Source organism: Coffea arabica, chromosome 4e (genome assembly GCF_036785885.1).
Source record: "Coffea arabica cultivar ET-39 chromosome 4e, Coffea Arabica ET-39 HiFi, whole genome shotgun sequence".
NCBI classification, from domain to species: Eukaryota; Viridiplantae; Streptophyta; class Magnoliopsida; order Gentianales; family Rubiaceae; genus Coffea; species Coffea arabica.
Genome location: NC_092317.1, coordinates 803,034 through 817,407, shown reverse-complemented (window position 1 = coordinate 817,407; position 14,374 = coordinate 803,034). Strand labels below are relative to the sequence as shown.

Sequence of the window (14,374 nt, the reverse complement as noted above, 5' to 3'; positions counted from 1 at the left end):
AGAAGAGAGAGCAAGCGAGAACTGAGAAACGATTACCATTACAGAAGAAGTTTCACATAAATGCTTTTCTGCACGTTCTTAATTCTTATTTGTGCTTGTTTTATTATGTCTAGGCAAGACGCTAACCAAACGTTTGATTGATCTTTGATCGCTGTTTGCCCCCCAGTTTACGTAGTAGGGCTGTCTTCCATAATGAAAATTTTGTCTGCCGCTACATGTGTATATATTGAGTGGAAATGAATCTGTTATTGATTTTTGATGGAATGATATCACGTACCATCAATGGACAGCATTTCCAGCAAGTTTTGTTTAGGTAACGTTTTATACCCAATGGAAAACTAAGAAAGTCCCTGCGAAGTGGGAATTTCAGTTTCAGCACAGGCTTTCATTTCTATCGTACTGCGAAGTGTGTATTCCTTCCTCCGTGTTTCTGATTTTCGTTTTCCTCTGTTATGCGTCTTTTATTTGGTCATTCAAGGATCTCATGCTAAGTGCTTTGGTTAAGCTCTTATATTCGGCGGCGACTCTTAAGCTTACAAGATTTTCTGCTAATATTTTTAGCCAGAGATGCCGCGGCAGTCTCAGAACAATCATTCTCCGATGCATCTATTATGGGCTGCGGTTGGTGACCGGCCTTTGCTTCTGTAATGCTTGTAACGACTAACGAGGGCACTAAACACATCTGAAATATTAGCGTAGCAGATCGAGTAGACCACAGGACCTCCAGCTCCTTGCATACAGTGAACTACTTGCTGCTTTATTGACTCCCTTTTTGGCAGCCAAACTTCAACAGTCCCCGTACCAAAATCGCCGGGCAAAACTTCCATCCATGCATCACTGTACATTTGCTTGAAAAGGAAACCATTTGCTCTTTGATTGATTCTTGTCTAGTAGATTACACCAAAGCAGCAAGATCAACTACCTAGCCAACCAACGAAACACAATTCCCCAACCAACAATTGTCTTTGTCTACGCATTTCCTAGACAGCAATATATAATTCATAAGTGCATCATGCACATACATATTCCCTCGGCATACAACTTTTCCTGCGGACTTCGGACCGCAGAGAAAACATTCTTGGTTCTACTGATCGTGTCATTTCCTTTAACCATTTTTGGTCCTTCTTTTAAAGGATTTGGTATTTTGTGCCAGAACTAGAGGAAAGATGTCGAGTGAGACGAAACGAACTATTCAAACGGTGATCAGGACAATTTTTTTTTTTTTTTTTTTTTTATTTGCAGTTGGAGAGGAGAAAATCAAATACGGGTAGCCCAAGGTGGAGAAGCAGGGCACATGCCAAATTTCTGGGACCTTGATAGAAAATTTTGCATGTGCCCTGATCCTCCATCTTGGGCCACTCCTATATTAGGCCGTGCAACTCCAAAGCCAGCAGTTCAGCAGAAATGTTTTATTAGTAAAGGTCAGTTTTTAAACTTAGCTCACATTGTAGTGCATTGAAGCTATATCTACACACTACAACAATATTAAAGCACTTTCCTCCACTGACATTACCTTGTATGTACATAATTGTTGAAGGAAGAGTTTGCTGCCAGAGATGAATGGTCAATCATTGTGACCTTGAATAACTTATTCAGGTACATAAATAGTTGTGCTTGGCAATCAGATAGATCAAATAAGAGTTGATAGGGTGAAATTTAGTACATGTTCGACTTACTCTTCTTTCATCACTTAGGATCTTATCGGCTTTCCAGAGCTACTGCAGCTGAATCGACATGACGAAGCAAACAGGAATAAATTTTTTGCTTCAATCTATCAACAATTTCGCCCAACTCCTTTTTCTCTGAGTCTGCATCATTTCTTAGTTGATCCAGCCATTCGTTCGCATGCTTAAGCTGTGACAACGTGAGAGCAATCTGGTTACCAGGATCTGTTTGGTTTATAAGATAATCCTTTCCCTTTTTGTTCTGTTTACCCCCTTGGAAGCCTGAATCAAGTGCCTCTTCCAAGAACTTCAAGAACCAAGCTTGTGTTTCATTTAAAACAATCTCTCTTAGTTCCTTGATTTCCTTTGAACCATCTACATTTGCCCATTCGAGTTTATCGGTGCCAGTCAGATCTGTGGAAGACTTTGAAAGTTTCATCCTATCTCTACTAACTGAGGAAGATATCCTTTTGCCATATTTGTCTGTATTTTGCATGGATGAGTTGACGGTGAAATGATCTGGTGTATCCTTTGATGAGTTTGTGGCATTTGGATGTTTAATAAGCTGGTGGAGCGTAAAGAACATTGAAAGATAGAGATGGGGGTTCGTTGGTGAAGCGGATGAGCAAAGATCAGCAAAGATACTGGAAACACAGAATGCATTATGTTCCCAGAAAGTCTGAAGATGATCTTATGTAATTCTTAAATAAGCAAACATTTTAGGCCTTCTGTCTACTCAATTTACGTACTTAATGTCGAATTTATTTTTATTTTTGCCAAAAGCAAAGAATAAAAGGAACAATTATCTGTAACTACCTGAGGCACTTTACCAGATTTGCTGCTGTGGAAGCTTCTTTCTGGGCTTCAGCTGCTACTGAAGAGGCCAAGTTTTTCCTCCGAAGCAATCCCTAGGTGTAAAAGTTGAAAATGAGAATTATATCAAGATGGTAAATTGGTACTATTTTAGCAATTTTTTATCTGTATGGATTATATGTTTTAGCAGCTATATCCTATTACGACTAAATGCCTTCTCTCTGTAGATAATTCGCATTTTAATGATAAAAACATCGGATGTTTGAGTTCATACGAGTAATCAAAACTATGAAAAAGGAGCAGCATATTGGGCTACTAGATAGGGTACTTGATGTGTGTGTGTATATATATACCTTGCCAGGCTTCAGCAGGTTTGCAGGTAGATTTGACCAACATATTCCCTCAGAAGATTGGTGTTTGTCTCGACTGTTAGGCAAGCAATTCGAGTCGATGTTTTCTTGTTTGCTGCTGGTGTGTTTGATAGCTGGATATTTAGAGGATGCAAAGGCCTCCTTGCCGTTTAATGTGTCAATGTCTGAGTTTGTAGTAAGTCCATCAGGGCGAGTTCGTGAAGGAGTCAGAGTTCGAGTCTGTAGGGCAAATTTCAACCATCAGTCTTGTCCAGATTAATGAGCATATGAAAGTGAATCCAAGGTTGAAGAAAATAGACCTTATTCTAACATACTGATTCTCGTTTTCTGTCAATTGTATCATTTTAATCACGGACGTTCAAAGTAGGACTGGTACAGACAAACTGCTAGATTGCAATTGTTCCCTCACGAAGTATGATCATTAAGGCATGAATTTCCTTGCTTCTTTCTCATCAAAGCAAAACTAGAATCCTACCGAGTAATGCAATTAATGTTTACTCTGTCATCCAGACAAAGCACCGGAACAGAGAACATACGCTACAAATTAGAAAAGCACGTTCATCACATGGTTATTTGGTGGTGATCAATTTCTTGTAAATCTATGCATTCTCAAAGCAGAAAATTTCTTATGAATTAAGACTGTCAAGGGAATTCCTAAATTTTGAGACAGTAAAAAGTCAGAAAATACACAGATGGTTCTAAGTTAGTGATGTCAAAAGAAATGAAATGCAAAGAACGATTGTACTTGTACCCCATTACCTCTTGCTAAGTTGGATATAAACAACTGAAGGGCAGTACACTATGTTGGTAAGGAAATTATTTATACCTGAACCTTGATCTCTGCTTGTTTCCCTTTCAAAAATCCATTCCTCTTTCCTGCTACAGCATTCTCACCGCCAGGGTCAGCTCCATTTGCTTTTCCATTTGGTGTCAAGACACCCTGCATATACCTTGAGGAGACAACAGCCTTGTCCTCTTTAATAATAATTTTCTTTCTTTGGCCATTTTCTTTTGCTCCTGGCGGTTCAACTGATACTGAACTATCTTCACCTTCCTGATCAACTTGAACAGGGCCTTCAGATGGCTCTAACACCTGCATCAAATCCTTGGGATTACCAATGAAAGGATGTCGGCCTGGAAGCGGTCTAACACCAACTAAGACGGGAACTGGAGTTCCAGCCTCCATCCTATCAACATAGAAGAACTGCCCAAGCTGCAGCTTGTTGTTTAAGATAAGTTCATTGTCATCTTTTGACAGAGATACATATGTTGAATGGGAAGAGTCGGAGACCTTTATGAAAAAGCCATGGCAAGGCCACAACTCTGATCCACTTAAGGCTGGGACAATGCTTATTACTTGTAAAAGGATAGACCTATATTCACCGCGAACCTTAACAGATGAGTTTATAGTCTGCAGAAGCTTAAGCAGCACTCCAGGTGTAAGGGATGCCATCTCTTTTTCCTTGTTCAAGGGGAAACTGAATTGGCTCGTGCAAATCAGCTTGAAACTCGAGACCTGTGATTAATAGGTGGTAAATCAGGTGATTTTGCTGGTCATGATCATTGAAGTATTGCTGCTGTCAAGTGTTGATCAAACTTATCAACTATGTAAGTACTAAAGGAGGGTAGCAACTAGATTCATTTGACTCTTGGTGGATGAAAAATAGGTCTCATCAAAGTGCTTGAAACATGAACTGGGGCTGCATTGAGGTTGGTTTTTGTTTTTCTCTTGCTGGATACCCGATTTGAATTAGGATAAAAGGTTTTCCAGTAAGTCGATGGTTGCATTTCTTTGATTCATTGTCTTCGTTGTCCTAGTCTTTGATCAAGTTAAATGCACAGTAAAATCAACTCTAGGAGAACCAGAAAGCAACAAGTGTTAGCGGAGAAAGACGTTTTCTGTTTGGAAACAGTTTTCCTCCAAAAAAACAGACAGGCGATCTATATACTTCGCAAACCAAAAAAGAAATAAAACGACCCACAAAACTGATTATCAGGAGTTTTTGTTTAAAAGACGGAGGTAGGAGATATGCACACCTGAAAGAAGAGCCAAGGATACAAAAAACACAAGAAGGATATAAAACCAAGCGTCAGCCTTTGAGGGAAGTGATAAAAGAGTTCAAAATGTTAAAAGGTAATGGATTCCAAACGAGGTGGAAGCGGACAATGGAGTTAGCTTCATATTGCAGGCACGTAATCATCCAAACTTCACTTCCCTTGGCTTTGAAGAAAAGAGACAATCTTTCTCGAGAATTAAATGTCCCGAGGACATCTTTCCTCAACTTTGAATGACTGCTTTGCCCCCACGTCTAAAGTAAGATGTTGAAGACGTCCTGGACGATGCTTAATGTGGCTAATATGGTAATGTCAGTCATGATACCATTCAATAAACCCATTATCACACACTCAGGCAGAGGAAATGGAGCCATTTGGAAAGGTAGTGGAATTGCAATATCTTAATCTCCTCTGAGATAAAAAAAGCAGATGAGTTTGACCAAATCACGTAAATTACTGTGTTTCTCTGTTTGATTTATTTGTTTTGTTATTATTTTTATTGGGTTGTCAAGAACCATGTTGGTGTCCAATTACTCGAGGCCAAACATGATTTACATATTAGAGAATCATTTGACTTTAATGTTCCACTATTAAATGGAACAAAAAGTTTGACTTGTTACTCTGCTTTTCCAGTTTCGTAGTTGAAAAAACCTCACCTTTGAGTTCGACTTAAAAAAAATGCAAGATTCATTGGTGTCCAAACTTTATGGGCCATGTCATTTATGTTATTGCCCTTTAAGTGCACAAGGCGGCACAATACAGTTTCCAGCCATACCAACTTGCCGCCACTTCTGAAGGAAACGAAAAGGAAAAGATTGGTGGTCTTTCTTGCTTAGGATTTTGCAATCTGATGCATTGAACTCCTCGTCACCATCAAATTTTATTGCTTATTCTGCATAGTATAAGTGGGAGAGGGGAAGCAGGTGTTTGGGCGCGCAGTTGTTTCTACGAGACAGGGAAAAATAGAACATCAACTTGCCTTCGTGTGTTAGTTGACAAAACAGAGAAAGGTCTTCAATGGTGTAACTGTTCTCTACGGCCCACCTTGCCCCTGGTCGAGTAGAATTAGATTACTCTTCATAGCAATTTCAGATGAGAGGGTCGCATATCAAGTTGACAACTCTTACAGAGCTTTAGTACTTATTGAGTTTGTGAGTTGTTTTAAACTCAACACTTCAACATTACTGTGTAAATGTTCCTTGCAATTTCACTGAAAAAACTGTTCTTTCTGCAATCAATATAGAATTTTGAAGCATGTTTCAGTTTTCACTGCTTATGAAAATGCTGTTGCTTCCAATTCTGCACGAACCAGGCTAGCGTAGACACCATCAAGGTGGGAAGCCATAAGTTTTTCATGGCTTCCATATTCTGCCACCGCACCATCCCTCACAACTGCAATTGCATCTGCTTCGCTGATTGTTGAAAGCCGATGAGCCACCACAATGGTGGTGGCTCTTTTAGCAATCTTCTTGAGTGCATCTTGGACATGTTTCTCTGATTCCAAGTCTAATGCACTGCTAGCTTCATCTAGTAAGAGCACTTTTGACTTCTTCAGTATAGCTCTGGCTATTGCGATCCTTTGCTTCTGGCCACCAGACAACTGTATCCCACTGTCTCCAACCTACAGCAGGACGAGAATTCACTCAGCTACACAAGTCAGTTGATAGAACAGCAATAGGATGCTTAAGATTTATTTTTCACTTTGCAGTTATTTTTCATTGAGTGTACTCGCAGAAATTATCTCAGCTGAATGAAGCGTAGTAAGGCAAATCATCCAAGTAAGTTGCTATTTGCACCAGCTCATTCCTCTAATATATTGTTTTTCAGTGTTGAGGAACATTTGAATCTTTACCTGCTGTTAAAAGGAATTCTCTAATATCATTACAGAATGTTTTCTCATTAACTTGAATTTTTGGTCATGCATTTAGGCTAGATTAAATATCAAATCAATACATGTTCAACTCAAGAGATCGACTGCATCAGCTACCCAGAGTACTATTTTCGTCACTTTCTAAAGTGTTTCGGTTTAGTGTAAGAGAGGTCATATAATAGTAGACATACCTCTGTCTCGTAGCCTTCAGGAAGGCCACTGATGAATTTGTGAATGTAAGCTTCCTTGGCAGCATCTTCAATTTCGGCCCATGAAGCGTTAGGATTGCCAAATGCAATATTCTCTCTTATGCTTCCAGCAAATAAGGCAGGCTCTTGACCAACTAATGCCGTCTGCCTTCTCAACCATTTCAAGTCAAGCTCCCTAAGATTAACCCCTCCCATCAAAATCTTCCCCCGAATTGGATCATAAAACCTCTGGACCATCCATATTACTGTTGATTTTCCAGATCCACTTCCTCCAACCAAAGCAACCATTGTCCCACCTTTTATCTTCAGACCAAAATCTCTCAACACGATCACATCAGGCCTAGAAGGGTATGCAAATGTCACCATTCTGAACTCAACATCAAATGGCTTCAACATTTCTATCTTGCTGCCTTTCTGGCTTTCATCTTGTATTAATGGCCTACGACTTAGTATATTAAGAACAGCTGGAACTGCAGTTGGGGCCAAGTAAGTGTCCGGTGCAAGTCCTGCAAGTTGTCCTACTGAAAATGAACTCAAAACAAGTATCAGAAAAATCTTGTACACATCCCCGAAGTTGGTATAGCCTTCTTTCACAAGATAAGCACCAAAGAATAAAGTTAAGGTATAAGCTCCATACATAGCACCTTGAGAAAACCCAAGAGCTAAACCAAGAATTTGTGTTCTTTTGACTGATAATTTTTTTGGCTTAGACAAAGCTTGATCAAAAGATTGAACTATGCGTTCATGAGTTGAGAAAGTGGCCACTGTTCTGATATTGGACACAGCATCTGCAGCAATATTGCTAGCTTTGGCATAAGAACTATTATCTAGTTTTGGTCCAACATTAATTATCAAGCTGAAATAGCTTGCACCAAGAGTGAATGGTGTAAGAGCAGCGGCCAAGAGAGTCAATCTCCATTCAAGAAAAAATGAAAAACCGAGGCCAACTGCTGCAGAACTCAACCCCATTAACAGCACTGAAATCTTATCGCCCAAAATTGATCGGAAACTAACACAATCACTTGAGAGCCTTGACACAAGTATCCCAGTGGAATTCTCATTAATGTCAAACCAGCCAGGTTCTTGTTTTAGTATAGCTCTGAACAAGAAATCTCTGACTCTCTTTGTGAGTTTGGTACCAGCCCAACCACAGAGACCTTGTTGGCCTGTCATGAATCCTATACACCCAAAGCCAAGTCCAACCAGAATCAAGCAGAGCTTTCTAATTTCTCTTTTCAAATTTTTGGTGTTTGGATCAAAGTAGACATTAAGTGCTTGGCCAAGAACCAGGGGAAAGACTGATAGAATAGCACCTGCATGCATACCCAAAAGAAGCCCCAATAACAGTATCATGAGTTCTGGTTTCTGTAGATTCCATACCTCTGAAAGTTTATATTTCCTCAACTCGGATTGTTTATCTTCTGCCTCTTCAACTTGGCCCACATCTTGATTGGATTTCAAGTACTTTGATCTTGATATCTCATATACATTCTCTGCTTGTGAGGGATCCTGATTCAATTTGGTATGGAAACCAATTGCAATATCGGATTGTTGCAACGTTGGTTTTGAGACAGCTTCCAAAGCAAGCTTAACCAGGTTATAGTAGGATCCAGAATTTTCCATGAGTTCATGATGATTTCCAATCTCCACAACAGAACCTCTATCAAGCACAACTATGGCATCCGCATGTTTGATTGTTGCTAGCCTATGAGCAATGACAATGGTGGTTCTACCCATTGAAATTTTATCTATGGCTTTTTGAACCACTGTCTCAGATTCAGGATCTAGCGCACTTGTAGGCTCATCTAGGAGAAGGATCTTAGGGTCCTTGATCATTGCTCGAGCAAGGGCAATACGCTGCTTCTGACCACCAGACAGTAAGGTTCCCCGATCTCCTACCTGCCCATGAGGGTGGGATTAGAATCTGAAGAGGGCAAAATATATTGTTGTAGATGTAACATTTGCTCCTATATAAATTGGCCTAATTGGATATGTAAAAAAATCAAAACATTTTACCATGGTTTCATAGCCTTGTGGAAGTCCAGAGATGAAACTGTGAGCATTTGCAGCAATGCAGGCTTTAATTGCCTCTTTCTTGGTGGCATTCTCCTTTCCCATCATCACGTTTTCTAGTATGGTTGTTGAGAAAAGAACTGGTTCCTGACCAACCATACCAATCTGACTTCTCAACCATTTAACTTGTAATGTCCTCAAATCGTTACCATCAAGGGTAACAATACCTGTCAAATTACAGCAAAGTTACCAATTTTTTTCTGTACACCAAAACCAAGAACCTTCATTTGTGATCGCTTATCACTGAGTGTAAACCTTTTTCTTTGTTATAGAAAGAAACAAGTATTTATAACAGACCAACCTTGGGTAGGATCATAAAATCTCTCTATGAGAGCAAAAATTGTTGACTTGCCGCCTCCACTGGTACCAACTAATGCCGAAGTCTTTGAAGCTGGAATAACCAAGTTGAGAGACTGGAGAATCTGGATTGTAGGGCGAGAAGGGTAGGCAAAGGTAACACCCTTGAACTCTATCTTCCCTCGTGGGTTGGAAAGCCTCTTCCCCTCAGCACTATAGGGATCAATATCTGGAACTCTGTCTATAACTTCAAATACTCTGCTTGCTGCTACGGTTCCTTGTGCAAATTGAGCAAAATATGACAAGGACAAAGCCAAGCCCCTGCACAAATGGTTTATTTGTTTACAGGATTTAAATTCTGGTTAGACATGGTAAGGTAAACAAATGTGATTTTAAAGTTCTGGAGAAGTCAAGTTTACTAGTTTCCATAACAGCAGAATGCTTTCATTCTTTCATCAGAGAAAGAGAGAGAGGAGTCTACCTTCCCCCTACAGTAACGCCAAAGAAACATGCAATGGCTTCACCTCCCTTTATCTCTTTCCTTGCAACTAAGATTGATCCATACCAGAAAGCCAATGCCCATGTAGCATATGTGACCAAATAGATAACTCCAATCCCTGCTCCCTTGGCAAACCCAATCTTTATCCCTAATGGCACCGACTTATCAAGCACATCAACGTATTTTTCAGCTAAAAGATCCTCTGCTACAAATGAGAATACAGTTCTAATTGATGATATGGCTTGCTCTGCTATGCTGCCTGCTCTACGGTAAGAGTCCTTAAATACACCATCAAAGAAAAAGTCAGCAAAGAAAACTAAGCTTCTCAGAACTTATAGAATTGTCACCGGAAATTTTTTGTTCTTTACCTCTTCTTTTGCAGCTAAACCACCATATATTGCCTTATAGGCAATGCCACAGAACATAGTCAATGGTGTGACTGCAAAGATTGCCAGGGAAATCTTCCATGATCTTAAGAATCCAACAGTGTAACCACATATGAATGTGAAGATGTGATGCACAAAATGTGCCATCTGCATTAAACAAAAGAAATTAATTGAAACCAACCCTGGAAAACTTAATGCATGATATGGCTACTGTACAAGTATACTACCACACAAATGGTCACTGTCAGCTGATCCAGGAATGTTAAGGTCAGTATTTGAAATTCAACTCATTCATACCTACATTCACGTCGCTACATCTCTGAATATCTCAGTATGTGGCAAACCATCTAGAACTTAACTAATTCACCTCATTATGTTGCAACTCTCCTTAGATTGCTTTTATTGATGCAAATTGGTGTTAGTCAATGCAAGTCATTAGAACAATAACCTAAACCTATCGTCACCTTCTCTCCCATCACTTCCTGGATTTGTGCAACATCACTTGAAATTCCGTGCATAATGTCACTGGTACTGATATCAGTGTCAAAAAAGCCTATATCCTGTCGCAAAACTGCTCTTAGATACTGAGTTCTAATTCTGAGGGCAGATCGTTCCCCAACCATTCTCCAACAAGTAATTTCTACCATTAGAAAAAAAAATTGCATCAATAGCGAATACTATTGCAAATTGAAGCGTACAGAAAATGGAGAAGAAAGTATCTAGCCTACCCATATATGCTCCAACTACCACGACTGCAGCCAATCCAGTCATAAGCAAACAAATCTGAAATAAGAGAACATATTATCAGCCCATCGTTGCATTCTCATATTGATGTATGCTCACCTATGTATCTGGTGTTATGCATAATGCATAACAGCATAGTTGTATTGTATTTGCAGCTAGAATATTGACGGAGGAATGCCAAGTAAACTTGGTCATACAACATTTTTTCTTCTAACCAGTAATTAAAAATTGGCAACCTTACGTTAGAACAACATCCTACTTCTGAGTGCCCATCACATTACCAGATACTGTAGTGACAAAGCGCGTACCTTTTCCACATCCTTCGTCATCTTTTGTAAATCAGTTTTTGATTCCTTCGCAATTTTATTTACAAACCGTCCGAAAAGATAGGAATACCAAGGAAGAGATCCCCCATTTATCAAAGATCCCAAACAACCTAACAGCACAAGTAACAAATCAAATTTGGTTGAGTACTTGAACAAACCAAACAGTCCGACTGACTTGGGCGCCCCAACATCATCGTCATCAAAATCTTGTACATCGTATGCCAATTCCTGGTCAACATCATACCCACTGTGACTGTGAGTGCGGTACTGATGACTTGTAGCTTCATGAACTCGGTGATTTGGAGTCTTATGATCATTATTAAAAGAATACAAGTCATCATTGATGTTTTCCAGGGCATGCGCTGTATGATCGTAGTCCCCAAGACGATATGGCGCTGTAGCCAATGATGTCGTGTGATGATAATGACGATGATTCAGTCCATACTGACAGTTTAACTTCCGATGGCTTTGTGCATCGCCGCCATGAATATGGTGGGTGGTGTGACCAGGATTGCGAGGACCATGAGCACCGCTATACAGGTCATCTTCTGTTCCTTTGTGCTTATAAGCGTTTGATATTGATAACCAACTAGGGTTCTGGCGTTGGAGGTGACCTGGATCAGTCTCTAACAAGTTGATTTGATGATCTAAATCCTCCGGTGCATCATAATCAACTAAGCTCAGCTCGTCTTTGTCAGCCAAAGGCCCACTACTTGCAGCACTCCTTTTAGTAGCAGCTGACAAGTGACGATGAGCTCCATGCGGCATAGTTGGTTCACGGGGAGCAAACCTTCTTGCAGAGAACGCGTCTTCTCCATCTCTGGCAACATAGCTCTGTAGCTCAAGCCTTCCAGACGGTAATGCTTCATAATGTCCGGAAGAATGATCATAGTATGGATTGGTAAAGCTACGTAAACCAGCAGCAGCAGTAGTACGTGAAAGAAAATAGTCCTTTGCTGATCTCCTGAATATCCTACTGCCACTTGAATATCCTACTGGGCTCAGTGCAGCACTAAAATCGCGATTGTCACGCCATCCAGTAGGGTTGAACTGCCATGACAGCTCACCTTGCCATGACCTGTCATCATCAGCTGCAAAAGGGCTGGCTGGAGTGGGGTTTCGAGGCCTGCGTGAGCCAAAAGGAAAGTCGTACGAAGTGGAAACTGAAAATGAGGCGGATTGAGGTTGAGATCTCGCAGGGGTAGTGTGGTATTGCCGGTGAGAATTACGTGGGGTAGCAGGTGTTGAGTGCTCAATTTCGGAGGAGTATGCAATATCCATGAATGGAAGACTACTGTACAAGGCTACAAGCAGGAATAGAAGGTATGCAAATTTAAAATTTCACTATGCTACAAGTTGAGTACCACGCGAAGGTTTCTAGAATAGAATGAGGGTTGCTAATCCATCGTGACTGGATTTGCTCCTAGGAAAAGCTGTTACGCGTGTTTCTCGATGCAAATCCAAAGTTCTTTCACGTCACAAAGTTTGGTTGCATGTGAATGTGTAGCATTGGGGTTCAAAAGATGCTACTGGCTGATTGCTGGAAGCCGGCACCGTGCATTTGAAAAGTGAAAACTAGGATTGCCGGCATGACACTTCTGGTTGATTAATCTTTTTAGAGATCTTAAATAGTAGCTTTAATGAATAGTTTGTTGCTTCTTAAGTTACAACGGCTGGGGTACGTGTTGTTGCAGCTTGCTTGTCCCTGCCCTTGCAGTGCTAGCCCTGATCATCTTCTTCTTCTTCATTCGTTTATATATTGGCCATCGGCCATCATCATCCTCTCAATGGCGATACTCTTATGCCTGCCTACTGTGAGATTTTGAGAATGACTTTGCCCAGTAAGCATCTTGTCCTCCGAAGGACAAGTTAAGATTCAAACCAAAAAGACAAATAAACCAATGCTAAGATTAAGTTTGACGCGGTGCTGCATAGTCGGAGAATCACATTTAGTTAAGACAAATAAAGTATGACGTGCACCTTCAGGTGGACTTTTAATTTTGATTGCAGTCCGAAATGTCAAGAACGTCAGTCATTCTCCTATGAGGTACCCGGCTGCGAATGATTATAGCTAACTTCAACTCAGGATACCGGGGTGTCAAGAATAGGGTACAATCCGGTGGTTAAACTTTGCTGTTCTCGTCTGTAACAGTTTCCGTTTGTCATTTTGATACGAGAAATTATTCTGTCTAAAAAGAATAACGAAACCAGAGACCTTTGTCCTGTCTACACCTTCACTTTCTAAAAACCTGACCATCTACATATCACGAACCCTCTAACCGGAGGGCCAGAACTCTGACTACGACTGGTTTGAATATGATCTGTATAGAATATGTTCACCTGCTGTCGGCCCTTCTCTAGGGCACGACTCCTTCCAAATGTCACTTTTTGCAACAACAGGCGTGCAAGTCTTCTGGTCGCAAGTCTCTGGTATTAGCGGATGATGGATTTGTCATGTTTTTGTGTCATTTGTCCAAGGGGAAGTGCCCCGGCTTTAACAGTCAAAACAAAATCGATATAGAAAGGTCTATATATTAAAGAGAGAGAGAGAGAGTGAAAAGCTGAATGTGGAAAGACAAAAGTCCATTGCTTGCTGGGATTATTGATCAGAAGAACGTCCACTATCAAACTATCAAGAATAATGAATATGAGCAGCAGAACGGGTCTACGACTACTAACAAGTCATGTAACCACACAAACAAGTGGCTAAGTACAGAGTCCAACACTACTACAATCATCCCTCTCTGTTTTATCACAAAGCATAACCCAAAAATGACGCGCCCATGTCCAACATGCAAGATTTCAAGAAATTAGTCAAACAAAGTCCATTGTCTCCTTGGCGACTGGATTCAAATGAAGCGGAATAAAAACACATTTGCCGTTTTGTTCTCCCTCTTTTCTCTGGAAAGTGGCTTACCATTTCCAAAATCCTTGCCTAGATCCTATTTCTATAGATGTACAATACCATTTCCGTAATTATTGACTAGATCCTATTTCTGTATACGTATATATAGCACAAGTTATCTTTTAAGTTCCGAGGAGTTAACACAAAAATTCTGAAACAGCC

At 40.3% G+C, this 14,374-nt stretch overlaps 2 protein-coding genes across 2 annotated transcripts; both read right to left on the bottom strand.

Moving 5' to 3' along the window:
* Positions 1 to 1,485: 1,485 nt before the first annotated feature.
* On the bottom strand, positions 1,486 to 5,047 carry LOC113741896 (uncharacterized). Its single transcript, XM_027269555.2, has 5 exons — positions 4,886 to 5,047; positions 3,675 to 4,364; positions 2,831 to 3,067; positions 2,481 to 2,572; positions 1,486 to 2,308 (listed from the first exon to the last, which is right to left on the bottom strand). Exons 2-5 carry the CDS (start codon positions 4,299 to 4,301, stop codon positions 1,699 to 1,701), a joined length of 1,566 nt encoding a protein of 521 aa, XP_027125356.1. The 5' UTR covers positions 4,302 to 4,364; positions 4,886 to 5,047; the 3' UTR covers positions 1,486 to 1,698.
* A 908-nt stretch (positions 5,048 to 5,955) lies between these two features.
* Positions 5,956 to 12,742, bottom strand: LOC113742398 (ABC transporter B family member 19). The gene is made up of 9 exons (XM_027270235.2): positions 11,290 to 12,742; positions 10,966 to 11,020; positions 10,702 to 10,877; positions 10,220 to 10,384; positions 9,834 to 10,129; positions 9,357 to 9,673; positions 8,999 to 9,222; positions 6,965 to 8,881; positions 5,956 to 6,524 (listed from the first exon to the last, which is right to left on the bottom strand). The coding sequence occupies exons 1-9, from the start codon at positions 12,586 to 12,588 to the stop codon at positions 6,177 to 6,179; spliced, it is 4,797 nt and encodes a 1,598-aa protein (XP_027126036.2). The 5' UTR covers positions 12,589 to 12,742; the 3' UTR covers positions 5,956 to 6,176.
* Between the last annotated feature and the right edge of the window lie 1,632 nt (positions 12,743 to 14,374).

Coding starts and splice junctions, on each gene's coding strand:
- LOC113741896 (XM_027269555.2), bottom strand. CDS start 4,301: ATGGCATCCCTTACACCTGGAGTGCTGCTTAAGCTTCTGCAGACTATA. Junction 2,573..2,830: donor ACCTGCTGAAGCCTGGCAAG/GTATATATATAC, acceptor TTTTACACCTAG/GGATTGCTTCGGAGGAAAAA. Junction 2,309..2,480: donor AATCTGGTAAAGTGCCTCAG/GTAGTTACAGAT, acceptor CTGTGTTTCCAG/TATCTTTGCTGATCTTTGCT.
- LOC113742398 (XM_027270235.2), bottom strand. CDS start 12,588: ATGGATATTGCATACTCCTCCGAAATTGAGCACTCAACACCTGCTACC. Junction 8,882..8,998: donor CACAAGGCTATGAAACCATG/GTAAAATGTTTT, acceptor CCTCATGGGCAG/GTAGGAGATCGGGGAACCTT. Junction 6,525..6,964: donor CTGAAGGCTACGAGACAGAG/GTATGTCTACTA, acceptor GTCCTGCTGTAG/GTTGGAGACAGTGGGATACA.